General features: G+C 35.3%; 2 protein-coding genes across 2 annotated transcripts; both read left to right on the top strand.

Moving 5' to 3' along the window:
* Positions 1-461: 461 nt before the first annotated feature.
* On the top strand, positions 462-23,080 carry byn (brachyenteron). The gene is made up of 8 exons (XM_053746895.2): positions 462-739; positions 13,423-13,584; positions 18,039-18,159; positions 18,661-18,804; positions 19,709-19,985; positions 20,248-20,364; positions 20,718-21,057; positions 21,375-23,080. The coding sequence occupies exons 2-8, from the start codon at positions 13,424-13,426 to the stop codon at positions 21,619-21,621; spliced, it is 1,407 nt and encodes a 468-aa protein (XP_053602870.1). The 5' UTR covers positions 462-739; position 13,423; the 3' UTR covers positions 21,622-23,080.
* Positions 3,011-3,634, top strand: LOC128670909 (NEDD8-activating enzyme E1 regulatory subunit-like). The gene has a single exon (XM_053746928.2). It carries the CDS (start codon positions 3,011-3,013, stop codon positions 3,632-3,634), a length of 624 nt encoding a protein of 207 aa, XP_053602903.1.
* Positions 23,081-23,951: the final 871 nt, after the last annotated feature.

A 23,951-nucleotide genomic window follows, 5' to 3' on the forward strand; every position in this document is an offset into this window, starting at 1 on the left:
TTTTAACTAGACAGATTTAGAAATCTGATGTATATAGATATAACTATTTTTATTTCCTAACTAAAAATAAAATAAATATTATAATAAATCATATTACTAAGGTTTAAAACCTCACGATTAAAAAACAATAATGATTAATACAGTGTTCTTGAAAAAAAAAAGCATCCCGAACTAAAAAATAAGTTTTCTTTTTGAATCTTTTATAAATTTGAAAGATGAAATAATCAATTGCTTCGCCGCTGCGCAGGATTGACTCTACGCAGAGCCCGAAGCCGCACCAATCAGCTTCTCCGTTAGCTCTGGAGGGGCGGAGCCTTCGTCCAAACCGCACCAGACTCTTTTTTTCAAACAACACAAAATACATCCAATTCCTTGAGTGATAAAGTCCAAAATAATTCACATTTCAAATTAACAAGATTTTATCTTCTAAAGAAAAATGTACTTTATTTTAGGGAGTTTATAAGTTATTATTGATGGATTTGATGAAGAGTTAGTGGGTATGTTATGCTATGACATGCTAATGAGGTGTAGTGTGGCGAGTTTGCAGTAGTTCCTCAAGCTGTCGGCACGCAAACGCTTTGTGATATATTATGAGCTGAATTTTTGCGATGACAACAATATAGACTTATTTTTTACTGTGTTATAAGTGACATTGTGTAGTGAACTTGGGATTATTTTTTGGTCGTATAAGTGCTTTGATTCTGGACGCAATTGAGGACAAACAAATTCCTGAAGACAGGTAATTATAATGATAAATTATATTTTGGAATAGAAAATACATTGTCATATAAAGATGGAATAGAAAATACATTGTCATACAGAGATGTCATATCACATAAGTCTGTTTTTGTCTCCCATCAGTAGTGTACCGTAGACAGTCAATATATGTGAAAATCTAGTTACAAGTGAGCACATGACCCCTGCACTGAATCATACATCGTCGTACGTCAACTTGGGAACGGATTAGCCGGCTACAGGAAATTTGCTCAATTTTTGTAATCTTTTCTCAGTGATACACAAACAGTAGGTGTATTCAAAGTACTTATTCTGTTAAGTTATTTAAATTAAGTGATCACCCTGACTTTCAGCCAAGGTTGATTTTTGAAATTTGACACTAACACATATAAATGTGTTTATGTCCTCATCTATACACCAGGCATCAAATATTTATTACTGTAAGCGTAACAAACATACATATAAATATGGAGTCATTTTTTATAGAAGTTTTCACAGGCCAACACATACTTCCGGTGAAGAAAAACCATCGTAAGAAACCTGCGCACTGACTGACAAACTGCTTGTCTATTGAGTTCACTATTAGTCAGATGTCTTTAGATCATTCGAATAAAATCTGACACCAACAACATAGTCGAAATAAAGAGAGATTAAAAATTCAAAAGCTGTAATTAGTATTTCAAATGCATTTTTTTACGGTTCCGAAGTAGGTAAACAAGGAACCGTCCGTCCGGCATCAACACGGATTTTGGTGGCTTGGTTGAAATGAGCTAACTTTCTAACACATAAATAAAAAAATACATACACGGACAAATTACACAGATTGAGTTAGCCCCAAACTAAGTTCGAGACCTGTGTTAAGGGAAAGGATACTAATAAAATCCTAGTGTGGTATAATTATAAGTTAAATTATAATTTTAATTATACATTTAAGAGCTAGTTACCTACCTAACTAGAGATTTTAGCTGTGAAATCATGACAGACAGACTTTCGCATTAATAATATTATTAGTATGGGAGTATGGATTTTATTTTATTTGTTCCATTATTCATCAATTTTGGGTAGTAAATTACACGATGCGACGTGGTAATTTAAAAAAAAATGTTACACCTATTTGACAAAAATAATTAAAAATTTACTGTTTCACAGATCAATCATATCACAATCCTATACCTACGCGTCTATTTCTTTTTTATTCGAGAGACCTACAGAACCCGAAAACTATTAAGCATTTGAAATTACTTATTTACTTAAAACATATACAACTTATTACTAAAATCTTTGTAAAAAACTAGTTAAATGAATAATGGAAAATGCAAAAGAACTTCGGTTTGTGATATAAACTGTATAAACATATTTGTATATATTATAAAACATATCACATATTATAAAACAAAGTCTCCTGCCGCGTCTGTCTGTCTGTTTGCAATAAACTCAAAAACTACTGCACGGATTTTCATGCGGTTTTTCCTACTAAGTCAAAGAGAGCAACAGAATAAGTTGGCTAACATACAATTTATTCTAAATTAAACTAGAGGTAACTAGACCTACAACTAAATAATTTGTCTTATGATTTTTACATTAATAAATGTATCGATAATATCGTCGAAATCGTTTGTAACGAAACATACGAACGGTAGGTCTAAAAATTATGGAACACGTTCGTGTGGGCAAGTCGTTCGTACAGATTGCCGGGGCTATATAATTTTTATTTTTAGGGTTCAGTGGCCGATTAGCATAAAACCTTAGATAAACAAAAAATAAAAATATCAACTACTCGTGACACAAGAGTTTCTATATACCAATCTGACTCATGTATAGTTTTCATCAACCACCACTTGCCTCCGGTGAAGGAAAACATCAACTGCACAATGGTTAATTATTTGACTTGTGTGTGAAATGGAGAAGGCAATGACATACCACTCCATTAATAGTGCCGAGAAAGTTGTTGTGTGTGTATTTCATTCCTCGTAATGACCGCGACCCTTGTGAGGAGTACGACTATGAAGAAAAGGCGGTGAAAAGCTCTTAAATAGTAAACAAACAAATCCATAAATATTACATAATTTGAATGAAATCAAAATCAAATCATTTATTCAGAAATTAGACTTTCACGTCATATTATAAATTAAATAATATTTACCAAAACAATTTGATTAATATATCAATTGATATTGAAACTGTTGATTTGAAAGATCATGGCCATATACCTTGGATTGTAATTCTTTATAAAGCAATACAAAAATGGCAAATTAGGAATCCTAACAGCTGGCCAATGAGTAGGAAAGAGAAAGCAGAAATCAAAACATTGATTGAAGAATTTATAAGAAAAGATGAGAATGGTGTACCAATAAATGAAGAAAATTTTGAAGAAGCCCTAAAGGCTGTGAACACTGCGTTAGTGCCAACATTTTTGCCTGTAAAAATTCAGGAACTTTTATACAGCAGTGCTGCCACTAATTTGACTAAGGAGAGTGCTCCATTCTGGATAATGTGTTCAGCACTGAGAAGCTTCATCGAAGCCGAAGGGAAAGGCAAGTTGCCAGTGAGGGGCGTGCTGCCAGACATGACTGCCTCCACTGAACATTATATCAAATTACAAAACATCTACCGAGTACAAGCTGCAATGGATGCCGAAGTAGTTTACAGAAAAGTCCAACAAATTGTTTCTCAACTTCTCTGTGATAGCATTAGCGAGAGTGAGGTTAAACTGTTCTGCCGCCATGCCAATGATTTGCACTTGATCAAAAGTTCCAATATAGCAACTGAGTACCAACTGACAGGTTCAGTACCTACTTACATAGCAAGATATCTGGAAGAACCTGACGTGATGATGGTTCATTATGTAATACTGAGGGCAGCAGAATGGTTTCCCGAAAAACATCACTCCCTAAACTAAGGAGACCCAAAATATTTATTCTGTCCTCAATCATGTAATTTTGGATTGTATTTTTTATAAGCTTCAGCTTTGAAATCGAAGTCTAAATCTTTCAGTCGTGTAAATAATGCACGGGTCGTGTGACACGCCATTTTCAGCTGTTGCTAGCTAGTTTGGTCTAGCAGTAGAATGCGCAAAAGGCATCATTTTGTTCACATTATATTAAATGTTAACTTTTCCCGCTCAAAGAAAAGAATCAGTTTTTCGTCTGACAACAAAACTCAGTATATTTTTGTTTCTACTGAGCTTTTATTGATGTTTTTTGTGGTGTTGTGGCGTCTACTACTGTCTATGTTGCCTATATTTAAATCCGGCACTGTTTATTACACAATATAACAGTGTAAATAGAAACACTTAGAAATAGGAAACGAAGGTACTACTTATTTCTATAGAAATTTCTTTCAATACACCCGAATATCATATAATGGTGCTTTCTTTTTATTTTTGCGTGAAAATCGTCAAGCAGTTCACAGTAGTTACTAAGTTTCAAAGTCGTAATTCTACATATTTATCAGTATAAAGTTAGATGTCACTGTGACGTATAGATGAGTGTCGGAAGGACAGACGTGACGAAACTTCTGTTTTGAAAAGACTTCATTCGGCTACGGAATTCTAGAAAGTAGCTTAGCAACGATTTTTATATGACAACTGCATGGAAAGTAACAAACTTCATGTTTCTATTAAGATCTGAAAGTACCTACGTCATTGCAGTCAAACAAAAACGTGGACGGAAAGTTTTTATGAGAGAGAGTAATTCATTACCCGGAAACATATTTAAACTATGTTTATTTAGGTATCTATTCAAATAAGTAAAATCTTGATGAATGATGTTTTTTAAAGTACATATTTCAATAAAAGACATTGCCATGTTTATATACTTAGGTAGCTAAACAAACGCATATTATACCTATTACCGAAATCACAGACGTCAATACTTATAAGTATCAAAGGTGGAATAGCAAAAAAAAATATTATTTTTTCGAAAATATTGAATGATAGTAAATCACAGCCTATCCCTTAGGCTTCGGGATAAAATGTAATGATAAATGATACACCCGAACCTTCTTCAGGAATCACACTATCTATTGGTGAAAAGCATATATACTTTTTGAGTTTATCACAAACAGACAGACAGACGCGGCAGAGGATTTTGTTTTATATGTATTATATAATGTACATAAATAGGTTAGTTTTTGTATGATTTTACTATTAATATTTTACCTCTCCAAGTGGTAAAAATGGTAAAATGTGTGTGTTAAGGTTTTACAAACTTCAATATAGATTTTAAAAACCTATTAGAGACTCATCAACATATTGGTTTGATAAAAATAAATAAATTCCTTGTATAGCCCATACATGGCCATTATTTTTAATTTTTGTTCTAATGATTTCGTCATAAAATAGATAGTTGTGTGACATAGAGGCGTACCGATGACAGATATTGATGAATCTAAAATGATAAGGTTTTTTTGCTATCAGGCTATGGAGCTCTAAAAATTAATTGATATTATGAAAATAAAATATTACTCTTTCTATATAAAATCAAAATATTTATTTGGAAATTAGGCCTTTACACTTTAGTCAAAATGTACGAAAAAGTGGTCAGATCTCATGCAGAGCATATAAAGCTCAAGATTCTTGATATATGCGTCCTAACTTTACCAGACCTAACTTCACATACATTACATCTACATTCTAGTTAAAACATCAAAGCTACACGGCTTTGATGTTTTGCTACCGTGACGTAGATTTCATAGGCATTCGTTTTCTTATTTCTAGAGTAACGAAACGGCCAAGCTACACGTTTTAATTAGAATGTAAAGTATGTGAAGTTAGGTCTGGTAAAGTTAGGAAGCATATGTCAAGAATCTTGGCTCTACATGAGATCTGACCACTTCTTCATACATTTTGATTAAAATGTAGAGTTTGTGAAGCAAACTAGACTCATCTTGGCAACACTTTCACATGAAAATGGTTTGGTGGGATTTATAATATGCGTGTGTTATAATATTTGAGTTTTTATACTTGAGTATAAAAACTCAAATATTATTGGAATTACTTGTCTTTCAATATCTCATGATTATATGTCAATATGAGAATTTGAAAAGAGACAAGCATTAAAAATGGGGTTGCTAAAGCACAAGATAAATCTCTGCTAATGAAAATAAAAATTTTGAGTTTATTATTTTTTAAACTATGGATTACCAGCTTACTAGGCAATACTTAGCAATTATTGTGTGTATAAATCTTGTGCAATATGCACTATTGTTGCGGCCAGATGTGAGGACGAACGCATAGCTGTCGGCTTCAGTTCAAAGCACGGACTGAAGCTCTGACCAAGGATCTTATAACCAAGGAATAAAACAAATTAGAAACCCGCTCAATACCCTTTTCTTCCTCCTCTCGGATTTGCTGGAATATATTTATTTAGAGATAAACACACTTAAATTATGACTGATACTCCACTTCTAATCCAATCCTTATCCTGTCCAATTTTTAGATTCGTGTAAAAATTGTGTAAATTTATTAAAAAAGGCAGGAGATTATTCAGAAACTACACCTTCACAGGCACTTTTACGGTAAATTTATGGAAAACCTAGTTTTCAGTATGATTGCCATAAAGTATTTTAAAGTTGTTCAGTGTCACTCCCAGAAGAATTTTAAAAATTTCCTTTGCAAGGGTTTCATTAACATAATTATTTCTCTTCAATATCATTTATGTACAGACATAGCCTACTTACAGTTTTATTATAGGTATAGGAAAAGGAATATTTTAAATATATATCATGTGACACAGAAAAATACTTATATATATGTATAAAACTTATGTCTTATATGAATTCTCCAAAATGGTTCGAAGCTCGTTGCGCACGGGTCCGCGCGGGCGCAGGTTCCGTCACCGGGCGCAGGCCTATCGGCGCGTCCGGCTCGCCACAAAGCCCTATAATAAACTTTTACAGCAAGCATAAAACCCCGACTTTTTAACCTGAGTTATTTGAATTAATATCAATTCGGAGTTTCTCAATGGGCTTTACTCCTCAAACTTTAAAGTTTTATGACAACCACAGAATTGAGGAATAAAATTTAATTGAAATGTAGAGGCAGAGAAGCTCGATTGCGGTTATCAGCTTCCGAATTTGAATATTTACATTGAATGAGGAGGCATATTAGGTATTATATATCTATTTTTTTACTATTCACGGTCTTTTAGCTTTATTCCAAACTAAATTTGAAATTTAAACTAATATTTTTATTTACTTGTATGTAATTAATAAAAATATTACATTTGTAATTTGTTTGTTTATATTTTATTAATATTTAGTCTACACTATATTATAACCGTATCCCAAATAATACTTTTGTGGAAATAATTTTAAGAATATGTTTTAAGGGGTATGTAATCTTAGTTGAATTTATACACTACATATAGCTTATAAAATAGAATAGAAAAGTTATACACTCACACATACATATACCTTATAAAATAGAATAGAAAAGCTTCTATCTTAATTAATTAAATCTCTTTTATCTGAGCTTCTTCCGGTTACATTCTCAACTGTGTCTTCTCGAAGCCCAACATAGAAAAAATATTATATATATTTATATTTTGTTTATACATATTTTTATTAAAATAATAAATACTTAATGTTTTGAAATAATTTTCAAAACCTCTCATCTTGCTTGTTTTCTAGCGTACTTAAAGTTATCCTATTCAATTTTATGAGTTAGGCCAAACATTATTGATCATATTGTGGTTATTTGATGTTAGTCTATTGTTTGATTAACATATCAAGGCTGGCGGTTGTATACATGCCAAGTGATAATGAAAATTCAAGTTTGAAACAACGATGACGCAAGACCATTAAAATACTGAGTTTTCGGCAGTTCCATTTGCGTAGCCTTCTCGGCCTTCATTACGCAGCCATTCTGCAAACTTTGAAATTGGTAAAGCCAACACTGGCCGTATTGTTTCAATGGTTTCAATATCGGTTTGGTCTTGCATTTGATAATTAGCACCTCTCACCTCACGTCGGCTGCTGCTGACAATTGCAGCATGATTCTACTATACAGGCTTTTATCGAAGCGTGTGCCATAAATGTCCGATGCTCGCCGGGCGGAGCTCTTGTCGTCCTGGCAGCCACTCGTTGTTATCTTTGATATTTTATAGGCATCTGTAAATCGTCGCTTCGATTGTGTCCGTCATCAAGAGACATTCCAAAGAGTATATGACTAGCATCGAGTGAGGATTCACTCGGGGTTGATGCCAGCGAGCGGCAACAGATAAAGAACGTTATTACCTACTCGTAATTAAAAGGCGATAACTATTTATGTTCTCTGTTGCTCTTTGTATATTTTGTAGCGAGCCTCATCAGATACAGAGTTAGATCCGAAACCGGGGCCAATACTCGCACATCATATTTAACCTCGCCATTAAAAAGAAAATGTTCGCAATTCATCTATACGACTTAAGTTTAATATTTATACCTCATGGAGTCGTAAAACGATGAATAATGACTCTGCGGACTAGCGGTGTAATTACCCTGGCTTTATATGTATAAAGGAAAATGTATGTAGGTACATGTTGGGTGCTTTCTTGTACTTTAAATTTTAAATGTTGTACGAATACGATAGAGACCTGCGGGGCTATTCTTTGCGGAGGACGTAAAACAAATTACGAGTAAATCCTTCAGCGGATGAGCTGCGTGCGCCGACAATAAAATAACAGTATTCAATAAACTGTCAGCATTCAGGCTGGGTTTGACTAAGTAGGATTTATACCTACAGAGTTAAACTTTTGGTATCTATTTAAAATAATATTTCTGTGTTTTAAAGCAAGTGCGGAGCAAGTGCCAATAATAGTCAGTTTATAAAGAATTTCGGAACAATGAAAAGGAAAAGAGTCCCTGCAATTTATGATTGCAGTAAATGTGGTTGTTTTCATACGGATTTTCAGAACACAGACCGTATTTGGTGCACGCGTGGAGTAAAACTTAAATGATACATAGGTAGGGTTTACATTATATTTGAATTTTTCTACGGGAGCAAAGCTGTGGGGTGGAATCAGTTCATCACAATGACGTAGATCATACAGGAGAGCGTCGGGACGTTGAACCGACGTAGTTAGCGATAATAGGCACTATAAACACGGCGATCGTGCCCGGCCAAACTCACAATAAAATATCCGGCTTATTTGCATTCTCATTTCGTGATGCTTTCCGTTTGGACAGCCGAGATTTGTTCGTTTCATAACGCAGTAACTAGTAGGCATGTTTTAGTGGCGTAGCGAGCTTACCATGGGCCTTGGTGCGCGAAAGATCTGGGGCCCATTTCAACCAAACTGTTTCAGTCTAATCGTTAATTATATATATATATATGTTGAGTAAAAATATTACTAAGGATCTCGAAGACCGTGCGAAAAGTGTTAGACACCACAGAATTGAGGAATAAAATTTAATTGAAATGTAGAGGCAGATAAGCTCGATTGTGGTTATCAGCTTCCGAATTTGAATATTTACATTGAATGAGGAGGCATATTATTATTTTATATATATTTTTTACTATTTACGTGCCGTATACCGTCTACCGTGCGAAGCTTAGAAGAAAAAGTAAAAAAGCAGTCACTCCGGGCTCCGACCCCTTGCGGCTGAGGAAGAAACTGGAAAACACTCAGATGAGAGAGAGACATTGAGTAGGTAATAGGCCCTGGTGCAATAAACGATGAAAGAGTGACGAAAAAGAAGTCACTAGTCAGGATCTGATAGCCCTCTGCGCTTTAAGGCTCCGGTGCATGGCACCGATGATAGCTACGCTACTGGCATGTTTACTTCGAATCAAACTTCGGCTTGACACCTAGGCCTTGAGAATCTTGACGCTCTCTGTGGACAGTAAACAAGGTAATTTCGATGTGATCACGGCATTTATGGACTGAAGGTAAATTAAGTAGTTAAGCTGCATGTCTGTCTCAACATCTACTTGCCTCCATAGTCCCCATCTGACAGTCGTTAAATCTTAGATTAACGTAAGATATTTAATACTGTCAGTTCGTTCAGAATTTACGTTCGATTCTCGATACGAGAAAGGACGTATAACACTGGTTGCGTCGTCGCCTAATGAAATAATTTATAATACGGTCTTTTAAAAATATGATATTTTTAAATAAAAGTTTAAAAATAAGTAGGCGTTGAGTACCTATCGCAAATATGCGAAAAAAATGGACACAACATGTAGAAGCAAGTAATTTTCTGATAGTTTCTACTTGGTTCCGATTCCGCTACTAAACGTTTTTGAAAAATATAGTTTGGTTGATGGAAAACAAAGTGATAATGTAAGGGTTTAGTCCCCACGTGATAGAAAAAGGGTACAGTAAAAGTTTCCCTTTTCTTTCAAAGAAAAGACATCAACGAGTCACATTGTAATTAAACATTAAAAAATAAAGCAAAAGTTAATTAAAATAATCATATTTAAGTTTATAATAAATTAACTTATCCAAGACAAGTAAATTAGTTATTATATATTATTTATTCAGAAAGTAAATGTCCATGTCCAATTTTTAAATAATAAATCTTTTGAATAGGCAATGTAGAACACAAACTGATTATTATGCACTTATGTTAATTTGGATTACGATCCCGACTATAAATAATAGTATATCACTATTTTAGGTAACCTTTAATAAAATCTCGACACAATAAAACATTTATTTATGAAATAGTGTATATTTTTTTAAATACATAAAGTATTATTTTTTCTTAATTCTCTGTCTACTATATTTTGAAAGCTACCGAACCCAAAACTACTATAGTTGGTCAAAAAAATGTTGACAATCCTAATTCCAACATTATGCGTGCAACCTGAATGCGTGGATGTATAGAGCCCACGCCCTCTAGTGGACTGATTAATAATAATAATAATAATAATAAGCCCGCAGGGCAGATTGTGGCGAGCTGTTGGGGAGTAGCGACCCCACGGACCTGAGTGCTCCCAGGGGAGGCCCCTGTTCCTCACCTCCGCCTTCCTTCTCCATGGTCGGAGTGGAAACCGAGAGGTAACATTACCCCTACTTGCCTTCACTGGCCGGGCAGTGGAAGTGTAAAATGTCATAACGTCGGAGGCGTCTGACTCGATCACCACGATTTCGCGCCCCGCAGACTCACCTCTCGCCCCTTTGTCGCCAATCACGGCGACTGATTTGAAGGGCCCATCCAGTGAGCGGCGAGTCACCACCTGCCACTTAATAGTCAGTTATCATGATTATGGCAGGGGTCCGAACTCTTTGCAATAGCCCATTTTAAGTTCATCCAAATATCATTCCATAGATCAGTACTTATATCCATTATTCTGCAATAGTTCACACTCCCGTTGAAAGCTGCTCATGGGCATACCATTTCATTGGTATATCCGGGAGTGGGCTTTGGCGGGAGACCTACATAACATCAAAACTCTCCAAAGGGCCTCTACGTGTTGGATCCATTTCATCACGCAAGCCTCTCAAAGGACCGGACTTAGTGCCGTAAATTCCAAAAGAGGAGAAACATAACAATAATAATAAATAATAATATATGAACTTTATTGCCCATAAACACTTTAGGTATACAAAGAATAGAGATTAGGTACATATGGAGCAAAGGCGGACTTATTGCTCAGCAATCTCTTCCAGCCAACCTTTGGGTAGAGAAGAGGAACAAATTAGCAAGGGGTGGACACAGCATCCAGCAAATACAATAAACATAATGAAAAATATACATACATATATTTACATAAATAGATACATAAATAAAAAATACAATATAAATAAACATAAACACAATATGAAGATTTGAATAAATGAACAAGACAATCATACTATGAAATAAATAATGAATCAACATGAAAGATAATAATCCTTGAGACGTTTTTTGAAGGTGTCTAAAGTTTGAGCGGGAGGGGCAGGGCATTCCACAGTCGAATAGCCTGTACTGTAAACGATTTCGAGTATTTTGCAGAAGAATGGGTGGGAAAAGTGAGTCGCAAGGTGCAGACGGATCGGGTAGGATGTTCCTGTGCCTCGTGTAGATATTGGAATCGCTCTTTCAGATATTTTGGAGAGGAGGGAATAAAAAGTATACTGAATAAAAGTGAAAGAATGTGGTAATTACGACGTAGTCGGATTGGGAGCCACTTGAGGTGTGCGCGGAAAGTGGAGACATGTTCACATTTTCTCAATCCAAATATGAACCTGATACAGAAATTCTGAAGACGCTCAAGCTTATTGAGTTGCTCCTCTGTAATATTACAATAACATGAATCAGCATAGTCGAGGATTGGATGAAGTAATGACTGAGCCAGCGAAATTTTGATATCAATTGGCAGAAAGTTTTTTAATCTCATAAATGAGCCGGCCGATGCAAAAATTCTCCTACTGACTTCGGATATTTGAAAAGACCATGAGAGATGACTGTCAAATATAGTGCCAAGGTTTTTAACTCTGTCACTGTAGCTTATGTTAACTCCATTAAAAGTTATTGGTATAACTTAATTCTTGGTTGGTATAACTTAATACTTATTTGATTATATCAATAACTTTTAATGGAGTTAACATAAGCTACAGTGACAGAGTTAAAAACCTTCACTAAACACTTCCACCAGGAAATGTACGCCAGTCTATTCTAGAAATATTCCAAGCGCTCCCTATAATTATGGCTCGTGTTTTAGAGACCATGTTTCCTACTTCAATCAGATATGCGAGACAGATCATCGTTTACCATTATGATACCATTTGGCTTCCAATGTAGAGTGACAGTATATTTGCAGATCGTCTGCGTATAAATGATAGGAAGTGCAGAGTTGAAAGGAAATGTAGTTAATAAACAAAGCAAATAATAATTGGGATAGCACACCACCTTGAGGAACACCGCATAGCGTGTGACACCAGAAAGAATAATCATTCTCGATGCGTACCTGTTGCCGTCGCCCATGAAGATAAGAATGAAACTAGTCAATAGCTGAAGGAGATATGTTCAGTGAATGCTTCAGTGCCAAGAGAACATCAAAATCCAAAAGCATCACTGAAGTCGAGGAGCGTCAAGATAATAACTAGCGAATTGTCGATGCCGTGACGGATATCATCAGTAATTTTGACTAAGGCAGTGGTCGTACTATGTCCTGCACGGAATCCGGAATCCTAGGTTCAGAATTTGACTCGTGTATGGTATTTATTCTTCATAGACCGCCACTTGCTTCCTATTTACTAGATAGCGGACCGTACAAGCGTAGTAAAAATACGCCTCGGATGTCGTCTCTCTTCATTTTTTCTCCTCATTAGATAATCTATACCAAGTCAATATAAATTTCTCTTTACTTTTTACTACCTACAACCTTTTATTTAGTTTCACCTGTCCCGATGTTGTCTGTATGTAATCAAATCTTGCAAGTTAAATTTCATGCACTTCCACTGTGAACTACAAGAAACTGAAGCGACGTGGGAAATTTCTACTCCATAGGACAAGTTGAATTTTCCCACGTCGCTTCAGTTTCTATAACAATGCATTGATATGAGCACAACCTGATGGTGTACCCAGGATCGGCTCACATGTTCACAACGAGGGAATTTCTCAACCGGGTTTACAGCACGAACATTGTTATATTGTCACGCGTTGAATGCAATAAGGTCTCTCTGACGACAATAAAATTTTGTGGCAAAAATTACATTTTTGGAAAAAACCTTGTTCATGTATAGAAATGAGATGTCGTAATGATGTGGTTTGTCCTAGGATGGCCGCCTCACACATCCTGAGCGCGGTGGAGCCGACGGTGGGCGGCGGAGGCTCGCGCGGCGGCCGCGAGCGAGAGGTCTCCGTCGCTTTGGACGACCGGGAACTATGGGTGCGGTTCCAAACTCTTACCAACGAGATGATCGTCACCAAAAATGGAAGGTAACAATACTAATCAGAGATTGATAATAATACATAATTTCTAACATATAACAGTGTGGTATTTTCATTTATAGAGTAAGATGCCAATATTGTTGTCAGATTTTATTCAAGTGTGTATAATATCAGATGCAAAGGCATCTGATATTACTTATTACTACTCTCTAATGAAAATACTTTAAGTAGGCGTAAATCATAAAGAGATGAATTAATTCAGCTTGTTAGGTGGTAGGGTAATCTCAGGTAGGGTTGGAGTAGAAATAGGCGAAGGCAGACAGTTGTATAATAGTATAATTAATAAAATGCAGACCTGTGAACAATAAAAAAAATACATGAACTAAATCACTGTATTTAGAACACTTTTCCGAAACATATTAAAACACTTACCCTTCAAGTTCCTATAAATAATTTAAGATATTTTATTATATATATAATTTATTATTATTACACCGTACAGTGGTACGTGCCGATATCGTTATGGCAATGAATGAGTCAAAATGTGATTTCAAAATATCAGGTGGAACAATAATTTAAAATTTTGAATTTAGACTGAAAGAAATAAAAATCATGTCAGCGCGCACGCGATATGACTAAAGAGGTCATAATGCGTGGCGTTACAAGCTGAACTGATAAGACAGGGGTGGTTTCGATTCCCGCTCGATAGCAGATTTTTTTATCTCGTTATTCTTTTGAAATAATTAGTATTTTTCGCGTTTCTTGCCAAAAAATATGGTGCAAACCCATGGTGACATGGTTAAGAACCTGGAAAAAAACTGGGCGTAATCTCAAGTACGTTACTTATTCAAATCACCTAAAGGGATCTGACTTTTTCGTACCTACCACCTAACATCAGTGACAAGTAGTCGTACATACACTCAAAGTCAACCGTATGCAGGTTCTCCATCACGATTTTTTCTTCAAGGAAAGCAAGTTGTAATACCAGTGTTAGCAGTCGATAAGAAAGAAATAATATTATATTAATTAGATGTTGTCTAAGGCTCGGCTCGCATGAGTTTCCCACGCAAACAGTTCTTTAGTCTGAGAGCCAAAATTTTAAAATTGTTGAGTAGATGAAGAGGTAACAAACAAAACGTTAAATCGCGAATTGTGGGGCTAACTCAATTTGTCCATATATAAACTTATGTCAACATTACAACAAAACGTATGTTAACATTTATATTAATAGTTGGGAAGCCCAACATATGGATGTAGCTTTTTGTGTGGTAGAGTGGTGGTTTCAGTTACACTTCAGACAAGCGAGAGAAATGGATGTGGTTCCTGCTCAAATGCAAAGTTATAGGTATTAGTTTTGTTACTAGTAACGGAGCATGATTCACGCCTCAACCACAGCGGATAAAAAAAAAACCTTTTTTTTTGCTAGAGGTCTTATTAACAGACCGACGACGTACACGTGCAACGGGCGGTGAGTGCGAGCGATGGTACAGTCGCGATACATCAGTCTTATAAAAGTACACTGTAATAACACACGGGAACAGCTATTTTACCTTTCATCCCAGAAAAGAAGCTGTTCCCGTGGTCCTTCCATATGTCCTTCTCCGTACTCCAGACTTCATTAATGTAAAATATCACGATAATCGGTTGAGCACATTAAACGTGAAGATGTAAAAAACAAACTTACTTTCGCATTTATAACATTAGTTAGGAATTTCATAACTATATCACATTTGGTCAGGTGACACGTGATTTTTTATTTAAAGATTTGCGTATTGCTTACTAATCGTGCACTACTCAATCGCAAAATTATTTATAGCCACAGTTGTCATATTTTTATGTTACCACTATAAAACGTTGTAGACACACTAATGAACTTGCTTTGTGTTACTACAAAATTTGGAAGGTCAGAAGTCTACAATGAAACAAACATTGCGTTTTATGAAAAGGGAACGTCTATTCGTTTTTGCAAAACAAACACAATTTGTCGTTTCAATGAGGTAAACATAATATTCAACATTATTCATACAATTTAAACATACTAAAGTGTGTGTTGTGTATCGATTTTTAAAAAAATCTAATGATTCGTATTCTGAGCTCTTTCATAAAATGAGGGACATCATTAAAATAAAAACTTTTTTAAATTTTTTACAAAAATAGCTACATTTCGAGATCTATTTTATTACCTTTTGCCCAAAAATATTTCTACTAATATCAAGATGAGACTCACGCACGTGACTACGTGTAAAGTCTCGAATTAAAAAAACGACGTACAGTCAACGCACATCAAGTTACCTGGCACGAACCTCTGTGGCAGCGATGCGATGGCGCGGTAATAACGTCGAGTTTGCAATAAATTTGGCTAGGTTGTGCTGTTGACCGTACCGCCAATTTCGAAATGTCTGGCAACTCAGACATAACTATACAGATGGGGTAGGAACTAACCATGATTAAAAGTTTAAACGTTTAATTAATATTTTATAATTATTTTAAAAAATTGACACAGGAGGAGCCTTATGCATAATAATTCTGATTCTTAAGCATAAGGCGCCTCGAATTCTGATTCTGAAGTATGTGAGGTAGCGTAGGTCTGTATTGAGAAGTAGTTTGGATACCACATATTTCTATAAAAAAATTTTAAAGTCATAGTTTTTCACAAAATATTTTGAGACAAGTATGATGTCAGTAAGGGCTTAAGTTATACTATCACTAAAAAAAAAAAGTAAGTATTAAGGTAGTCAATAAAAATTTAATTTCCTTTGTGTGTTGTGTTGCATTTGAAGTAGGTTTAAATTTTAAAATTAAGTTTTTATCATAATTCTTTAATTTCTAGTTTTTTTTTATAATTATAATATTTCTTACGATCTCATTTATTTGTATTTTGCTAGGAGAATATACCTAGTTCTTACGGAAATCTTATTGAATACTTATTATTGTAAATAAATTTTTAACAACTATGCTTAAAGCGGTAAGTATTCTCATGTTAAGGCGAATATGCAGCACCTAAAAGCATGGTAGCCATGGTTTTAGGTGCTATAGTAATTAAATTGTATATATATTAGATAAATAAATTAAAAGGTAAGGATTTTAATGTAACTTCAATAGAATAGAATATCCTTTCAAGTCTCATCTCAATTTAGCGCTTCTATATGCAATAGGTAATTTCTATTTAATGTTAGTGATTCACAGAACTACTTCTGATATTAGACGTAAATCCAATAATGTACTCGTATATGTAACCATATACATTACTTAGGTATCATTAGCATTCTTTCACAGTCATTGCTTTTAACTCTTCCGCATGTATCTTCAGACAGAATTTAGATCTCTTGAAACCCATCATATGTTATTGGTCTTTTAAAATATTAGGTAGAACATTTTGATGAGGTTTATAAGTATGATAAGTTTATTTTAAAAAGTACGGGAATATTTACAACACTTAAACTAAAAATAGGAATACATCATAGCAGCTTCCTCGGCCAAAGAGTTAATAGATAGTAAGTAAAGTCTCGCTATACAGAGAGGAATTGCTGCCAGTATTCTGTGGAGTGTTCCCAGAATACGGGTCTGGAAATATTTAATTTACAGATTCTTATAATTTAAATTTTAGTATCAATTTTTTTATAGGTATGTAATGATAATATCTAAGTATAATAATATCTAAGTATAATCTGTATCTAATATCTAAGTATAATAATATCTAAGTATAATATCGATATATTATAATTAGTAAAAGTTATATCGATACATTGTGTCGATACACATCTATGCTAAGCTTTTTGTATCACTAGTATTTCCATAAATTCTGGTTTAAAAACAAAATATGGACAAAAAATATCCCGTTTCATTGGCAATATAAAGTCCAGGAAACATACTACCACAGTATACTACACATGGACAGTTTTGCAGTGCTAACCGGCGGCGTCTGGTGCGGCTAGTTTTCAGTGATTAACACTGTAGGCCATTCTCATTAACGTGCGGAGGCTAAACGATACCCGATGCCGTGCAGCCGTGAGCCACCCTGGGACCAGGTAGGTCATGGAAGCACTCACGTCCTTGTTTTGGGAAAAACAACAGAAATAAGGCAAAGTATTAAATAAATGTATTTCTCGAAGTCTTAGAACAAACAGTGCAGTGTCTTGGACGCTTTATTTTTGTATCTTCATGAATAAGTTCAAAATATCTGAAAATATACTACTAAGGTGTCTTATGCCGTACAAGATTTTAGTACATACAAGTTGTGCTAAAAATATTGCGGTTTAGCTGTTAAATCGTATATGTATATCCGTTACGGCTAAACCCCGAAGTGTAGCTAAATCTAAGTATAACCAGCAAGGATTAGATGCAGCCGGTCTCAGTTGGTAACACCTAGGTTTAGTCATAATAAAATCTACTTATAAGAAGCGTTATTACTACGTTTTCTAAAATATGAATCCATAATGAAGAAAAATGAATGCATGTATTAAGCCTCTATGAGGAAAACTAAAACCGTATTTTTGTTTCAGGAGGATGTTTCCCGTAGTCAAAGTGACAGCGAGTGGACTAGATCCCACTGCGATGTATACTGTCTTACTAGAATTTGTGCAAGTAGACTCACATCGATGGAAATATGTTAATGGCGAATGGGTAAGCAGTAAGGAAACTAAAACAAAAATTTCATGACGTAAACTTTAGTGGAGGCACGGGAGTGCCCCCGCCAAGACGAGCCAAGCGAAGCGCAATAGCACCTAACTTCACATACTCTACATTCTAGTTAAAATGTGTGGTTTGGTCGTTTTGCTACCGTCACGTAGATTTCATAGGAATTCGTTATCTTATTTCTAGAGTAAAGAAACGGCCAAGCTACACGTTTTAATTAGAATGTAGAGTATTCTGGTAAAGTTCGGGCGCATATATCAAGAATCTTGGCTCTACATAAGATCTGACCACTTTTTCATACATTTTGATTAAAGTAAAGTAAAACTCTACAGTTTGTGAAGCAAACTAGACTCGTCTTGGCAACATTTTTACATGAAAATGTTTTTGGTGGGATAACTTCCTTTTATCTCAGCGTTTTCCCGGTTGCTCTTCTTTTCATGACAAAACCTTAGTAGTCTATAAGTACCTATCAAACTTGTTCTTTTTCAGGTACCTGGAGGGAAAGCAGAAGTGCCTCCGTCGAATGCTATATACATACATCCAGAGAGCCCAAATTTTGGAGCACATTGGATGAAAGAACCTATATCGTTCGCCAAAGTAAAACTAACTAATAAAACGAATGGAAATGGCCAGGTAAAATACCGTAATGCTTCTCAAAGACTGCTTTCTTAAACAAAAGAAAAACGCGCACTGTTTGAACTACTTTCCTTTAATTAGCATCGTCAAAGTTCCCACTGTTCCAAAACATTGCACTACATTAATTACTGACTACTCCATATTCACATCTTGTACGTTTAGTGAAGACAGAAATAGAGCATAATATTAATCAGTTCTCGGTATTGACTGAATATTGATATTCTCGTAATTAGAAACATGATAAGAAGGTGCTAGACTGCTACAGTTTCGTGGCTACCGCTAGTTCAGGGAAGGCAGTTCTCACGGTTGAATGTGGTGCGAATGAATATGAAAGCAAACATCTGATATCCAGATCCATATGTTGACGACTCGGTGTGAAATCTGTAGCTTTACCAACTGTTTAGCGGCCGCGGGCGCCGTACGCACTATCATTTGTTATAATTATTGTCTCAGCGCGATGTTTACATTAAACATCTTTTTAAGTTAGATGCTGTTCACAATGCATCTATAGCTCGTTAACAGAATCATTTAGGTAGCATGGTAATTTAAAATTCGCACTCGCACACATTTTCGCACTACTATGTCATTTTAGTTGACGATGTGGTAGAATTTCTTTTGATTCCTAAAAAGTTACATAAAATACGCACATGGCAATAAATTTGATTTGCAAAAAACATAAAATACACACTTTGCAATAAATTATAATTATTTATGTACAAAATTGTTATAGATATCAAAATACTAACCCTTTCGGGTAAAAATATACTTTCAGATTTGCAAAACACATGTCAATTGTTACACAAGCTACTGTTGGAACCAATAAATTTACCATTAGTCTTCCTTACGACTCTCAAATGTTTGGAGTGATATAATGTACTTACATAAATGAATATAATTTCAGATCATGCTGAACTCATTACACAAATATGAGCCCAGAGTACACCTAGTAAAAGTTGGCACAGACCTGCGTCGCATCATGACCTACCCTTTCCCGGAGACGCAGTTCATAGCAGTGACGGCTTACCAGAACGAGGAAGTGACGTCACTCAAGATCAAGTACAATCCTTTCGCCAAAGCGTTCCTTGACGCGAAAGAGAGACCAGAAGGGTATTATCAAAGGGATTTCGTAGGAACACATTACCCCCAACAGAGCTCGTCGCCTCATCAATATCCACAATGTAAGTTTTATAGTAACTAAGTGCTATAACATATGTAAGTTTTAGGAATAGGTTTTTTCAGCCCATCCTTGATCAATATAATTAATAATAATCATCTTGAGGTGGACTATTTTTCATGTTTTATACGAACATTTACACCGTTTCCGGTTTTAGTTTCCCGTTCAAATTTCTACTCACCCTTATATATTTTCTATTAAATTGTTATCGTGTATTATGTTAAGTTTAAAGACACGAAATGATTGCAATAAGCTCTATTTCACAGTCGGTGGATGGTTTGTAGCGTCGCAGTCGCTATATGGTGGCAGCAGCGCGGCTTCCAGGAGGCCCGCGCCGTACCCGCCGCGACCGCCTTCACGACCACGCACTTTATCGCCTCCAAGTAAGTTTTATAAGCTTCCATTTACGCTCAGGCCACGTGGCCCGACTTCCTTTGTCCGACCGATCGGACGACATGAACTTTTTCTTCCTGTGGGTCATCTGAAGGGACTATTAAAAATATCATTGGGTATAGAAATATTTCTACTTCCAGGGAATGTCATTTTCAAAGTTTACGCTCGTCATGTTAAGCTCGTAAGGGTTTGAGATAATATTTCAAATAAAATTTATTTCTATAATATCAAATAGGTATTTACAGACCCACCGATCCATATTAAGCTCAAAATATTGTTTCTTCTGAAAAAAATAATGTCATGTCTAATATCTTTCCTTTACCTTGCCGTTTTCACATTCCAGCATCCTACAGCAACTCTGAGCGGACCTCAACAGCGGCGCCGAACGGTAGCAGTTACACGTGGGCCGGCAGCAGTGGCTACTGGAGTTCCACTCAGGGCGGAACTTCTCCGCAGCCAAGCGCATCTCCAGGGCCTTACCGCACGCCCCCCCACGCATACCCAGCCCCCCTTGAGTACGCCCCTGTCGCCCCAACCAGCACCTCTGCGCCAACTTCTGCGCCGGCGCCGCTGTATCCATTGCAGTATGAAAACGCTGCTCAACACCACTCGCCCTACTATCAACACGCTTACGCGCCGTATGCGCATCACGCGATTGAGGATATTTCGTACTGGCCGAACAGGTAATTAGAAGTTAAAAAATATAATATATTATTTCTTTTAATCTGTAATTGGCTACTTTCTAACATGATTTTTCAACTATTCACATTAGATACTTTTCTCTAATGTTTAATTCGAAACAAAAAAAAACTAATATAAATGTTAAGTACATACATGGAGCTTGCTAAGATGAGTGATGTGATTTCAGTTATGTTTATCTCTCTTTCCGATTTCTTTTATATAATAGTACCTTTTTTGTTTTCATAATTATTCAATGAACTAAGCATAGAAGAGATGATTTTTCTATGTATTTATTGGTATTTGACATTTTTTTTTTCAGTTTAAATAGTTACGGCTATCAGCCAGCCGAGTACGTAGGGGCTAGTGAAGTTCCTTACGGCGCTGAGGGAATGTCTTTCGGCCACGCAGGCCCTTCGTTGGAGTCCCCCGCTACCGGCGAAGGGAGAGCAACGCCTCCAGGCTCGGAACACGCATCTACAGAAAGAGAATATAAATTTAATGCAGAAGAAGAACGCCAGTCTCCGTGCGACGAAACGACATTACCACCACGCTCTCCTGCGCAATGAAGTTAAAAAAAATATCGTAAATGTGTTGTAACTAATGAATAATGGTCACACAAATGATCAGCTCGGGTTTTCCCCAAATGTTCTTCAAAATTGCCCCAAAATTAAGGTTTTGAAGAAAACCATAAATACTTCAAAAGGTAAAAACGAAAACTTTATAAAAACAATCGTGCGTCTGTCTGTCCGAACTTTACAGCTAGTTTGCTCCGAAACTACTTACGCAAATGTAAAAACGAGCCAAAAACGGACAAGTAACTTACATTAATTTTTATTTTATGGGCTAAATTAGAAAAAAAAAATTGCAATTATGCCGTGTGACTTATCAAATGAAAATATGCGAAAAATTGCGACCGAATATGCTTGAAGATCGGATTACCATCTCGGGGCATTAGTATTGTAAAGATGTTTTAAGTGACAAACCCAGGCTTATTTAGTCAAATAAACAAAATGTGAATTAGATTGTTCTTGTACCTATTTAAACTTTTATGCAAGTATGAAAATGAGGACATGTAGGTAATATGCGTTATATTTATATACATATATATTTATATACATATACCTACTAGAATACGTAAAATTTTTTGCTAATTGGTTTATAAGTTGAAATTTTTAATTACGGGAGGCATTTTTTAATTACTGCGTCAAATTAAAATTATTCATATCTAGAGCGTTGATCATTCCTAGAGCGTTTCGACTGCCATGGCTACGATGTCATTAGTTTTTTTTTTTTATTTTAACAAAGACACGATATAATTTTACTAGTTACTTATATATCTTTTACGTATGAGGATTATCATTATGGAGTACTCGTGTTATGTCAACTTAACAAATGATGTGATTTTGAAAATGATTCCTTCCTCAAGGAAATTGTTGGTTCGTAATCGTAACGTAATGAATAAGCAGCGGTCGGAACGCTCTTGGAACCATCCACCAACGTATCCACATTCATTGTTATCAATTTACTCCGTTATTCGTAAAAATGTTAAAGCATACTTTTAAGCAAAAGTAAGCTTTGTCACTATCGCATTTTATAATATTTGAACTTGTCAGAAAAAGACTAAACACACTCAGCTTATAGTATATGCTTCAACTTTTTATAAATAACAGGGTTAATATATTATATTTTAGATTTTTAACAACTACCTAGTAGGTAATCTGATGAGGGATTTTTTACGATGCAAGCTACATTCGTAGAGGGCCTACATCGCGGCTACGCATTCATACTTATTCAATAATACGTAATTATCACGGGCGAAAAATCTAAGGTATGTTTACCAAATATACAAAATATATACATTATATTATGTTTTAAAGATTTCATTTAATACCACTGTAAATAAAATATAGGTATTTACTTTAGTGATTGCGAGTAACTACTTTTGTATTGCTTACCTATCTAGTACTTGTACTCTAGTATTTAATAGTGAATATAATTTGTCAATAAAGTAATGTTTTTGTTATATTTCTCCTGAATGGTCTTTTTTGTTATTCTTCTCCACTTTTTACTTAGGACTCGAGGCGATGATTACTAGGATACCATGTGTTCTGGACTTCTGAAGGATGTAAAAAAGTAGGTACTTATCTAATATTTATTACAGAGAATAATGATAAATTTAACCTATCTAAGTTTCATTCGCGTCAAATTTTATATTAAATACCTAGTAATTTCTCAGAAACTACAAACTACTGGTACTGCTGAGAAGAAATGCTGAAAGAAACTCATTTGAACAGTGTTGGTCCCTATTATTTTTTTTTCTAATAGTATATCGAAGTATTTACGTAATACCTACATTACCCTAAAATAATTAACGTACTTCAGTATTCAAAATGGACGGGGCCTATTTTGAATACAGAAGTACGTTATTATTTTTCACGTCAAATACCATTCAAACAAAGCGCGCAGTGCCCTTCTAAATCTATATATGTCGAAAAATGAAAAGAGCAACGGGTTTGACGTAGACAGAGAAAATAGGGCATATTACGCAAAGCTCAGCGCAGGTGGCACTACTGGCACTAAGGCACACAAACATTGCCAATGGAGGCAAAAAGCGCCAATTTTCAATATTGTTGCAGATTTTATCCTGAAAATAATCTGTGGTCATAAATTGATATAAACTTGATTTTGACTGAAGATCTTACCTGTAGGAAGTCCATATTTTAATAAGTCTTCACGTGTGAAGTGTTTCTAGCTTCTTTTCAACCGTTTACTGGCTCAATAATTTTACAGCATGAGGTGTATCCCATATCCCATCCCATATCGTCTTCGAAGTTTATTTTATTTTATTTTATGGAAAACTATTTTTCCCAATATTTTGGCACCCGAATATTCTACA

This window comes from Plodia interpunctella, chromosome 6, assembly GCF_027563975.2.
Source record: "Plodia interpunctella isolate USDA-ARS_2022_Savannah chromosome 6, ilPloInte3.2, whole genome shotgun sequence".
NCBI lineage: Eukaryota > Metazoa > Arthropoda > Insecta > Lepidoptera > Pyralidae > Plodia > Plodia interpunctella.

Bases quoted from the DNA above. Each gene is read 5' to 3' on its own strand.
- LOC128670909 (XM_053746928.2), top strand. From the start codon at position 3,011: ATGAGTAGGAAAGAGAAAGCAGAAATCAAAACATTGATTGAAGAATTT.
- byn (XM_053746895.2), top strand. From the start codon at position 13,424: ATGGCCGCCTCACACATCCTGAGCGCGGTGGAGCCGACGGTGGGCGGC. The intron at 13,585-18,038 runs GTAACAATACTA...TTTTTGTTTCAG, and splicing joins ATCGTCACCAAAAATGGAAG to GAGGATGTTTCCCGTAGTCA. The intron at 18,160-18,660 runs GTAAGCAGTAAG...GTTCTTTTTCAG, and splicing joins AATATGTTAATGGCGAATGG to GTACCTGGAGGGAAAGCAGA.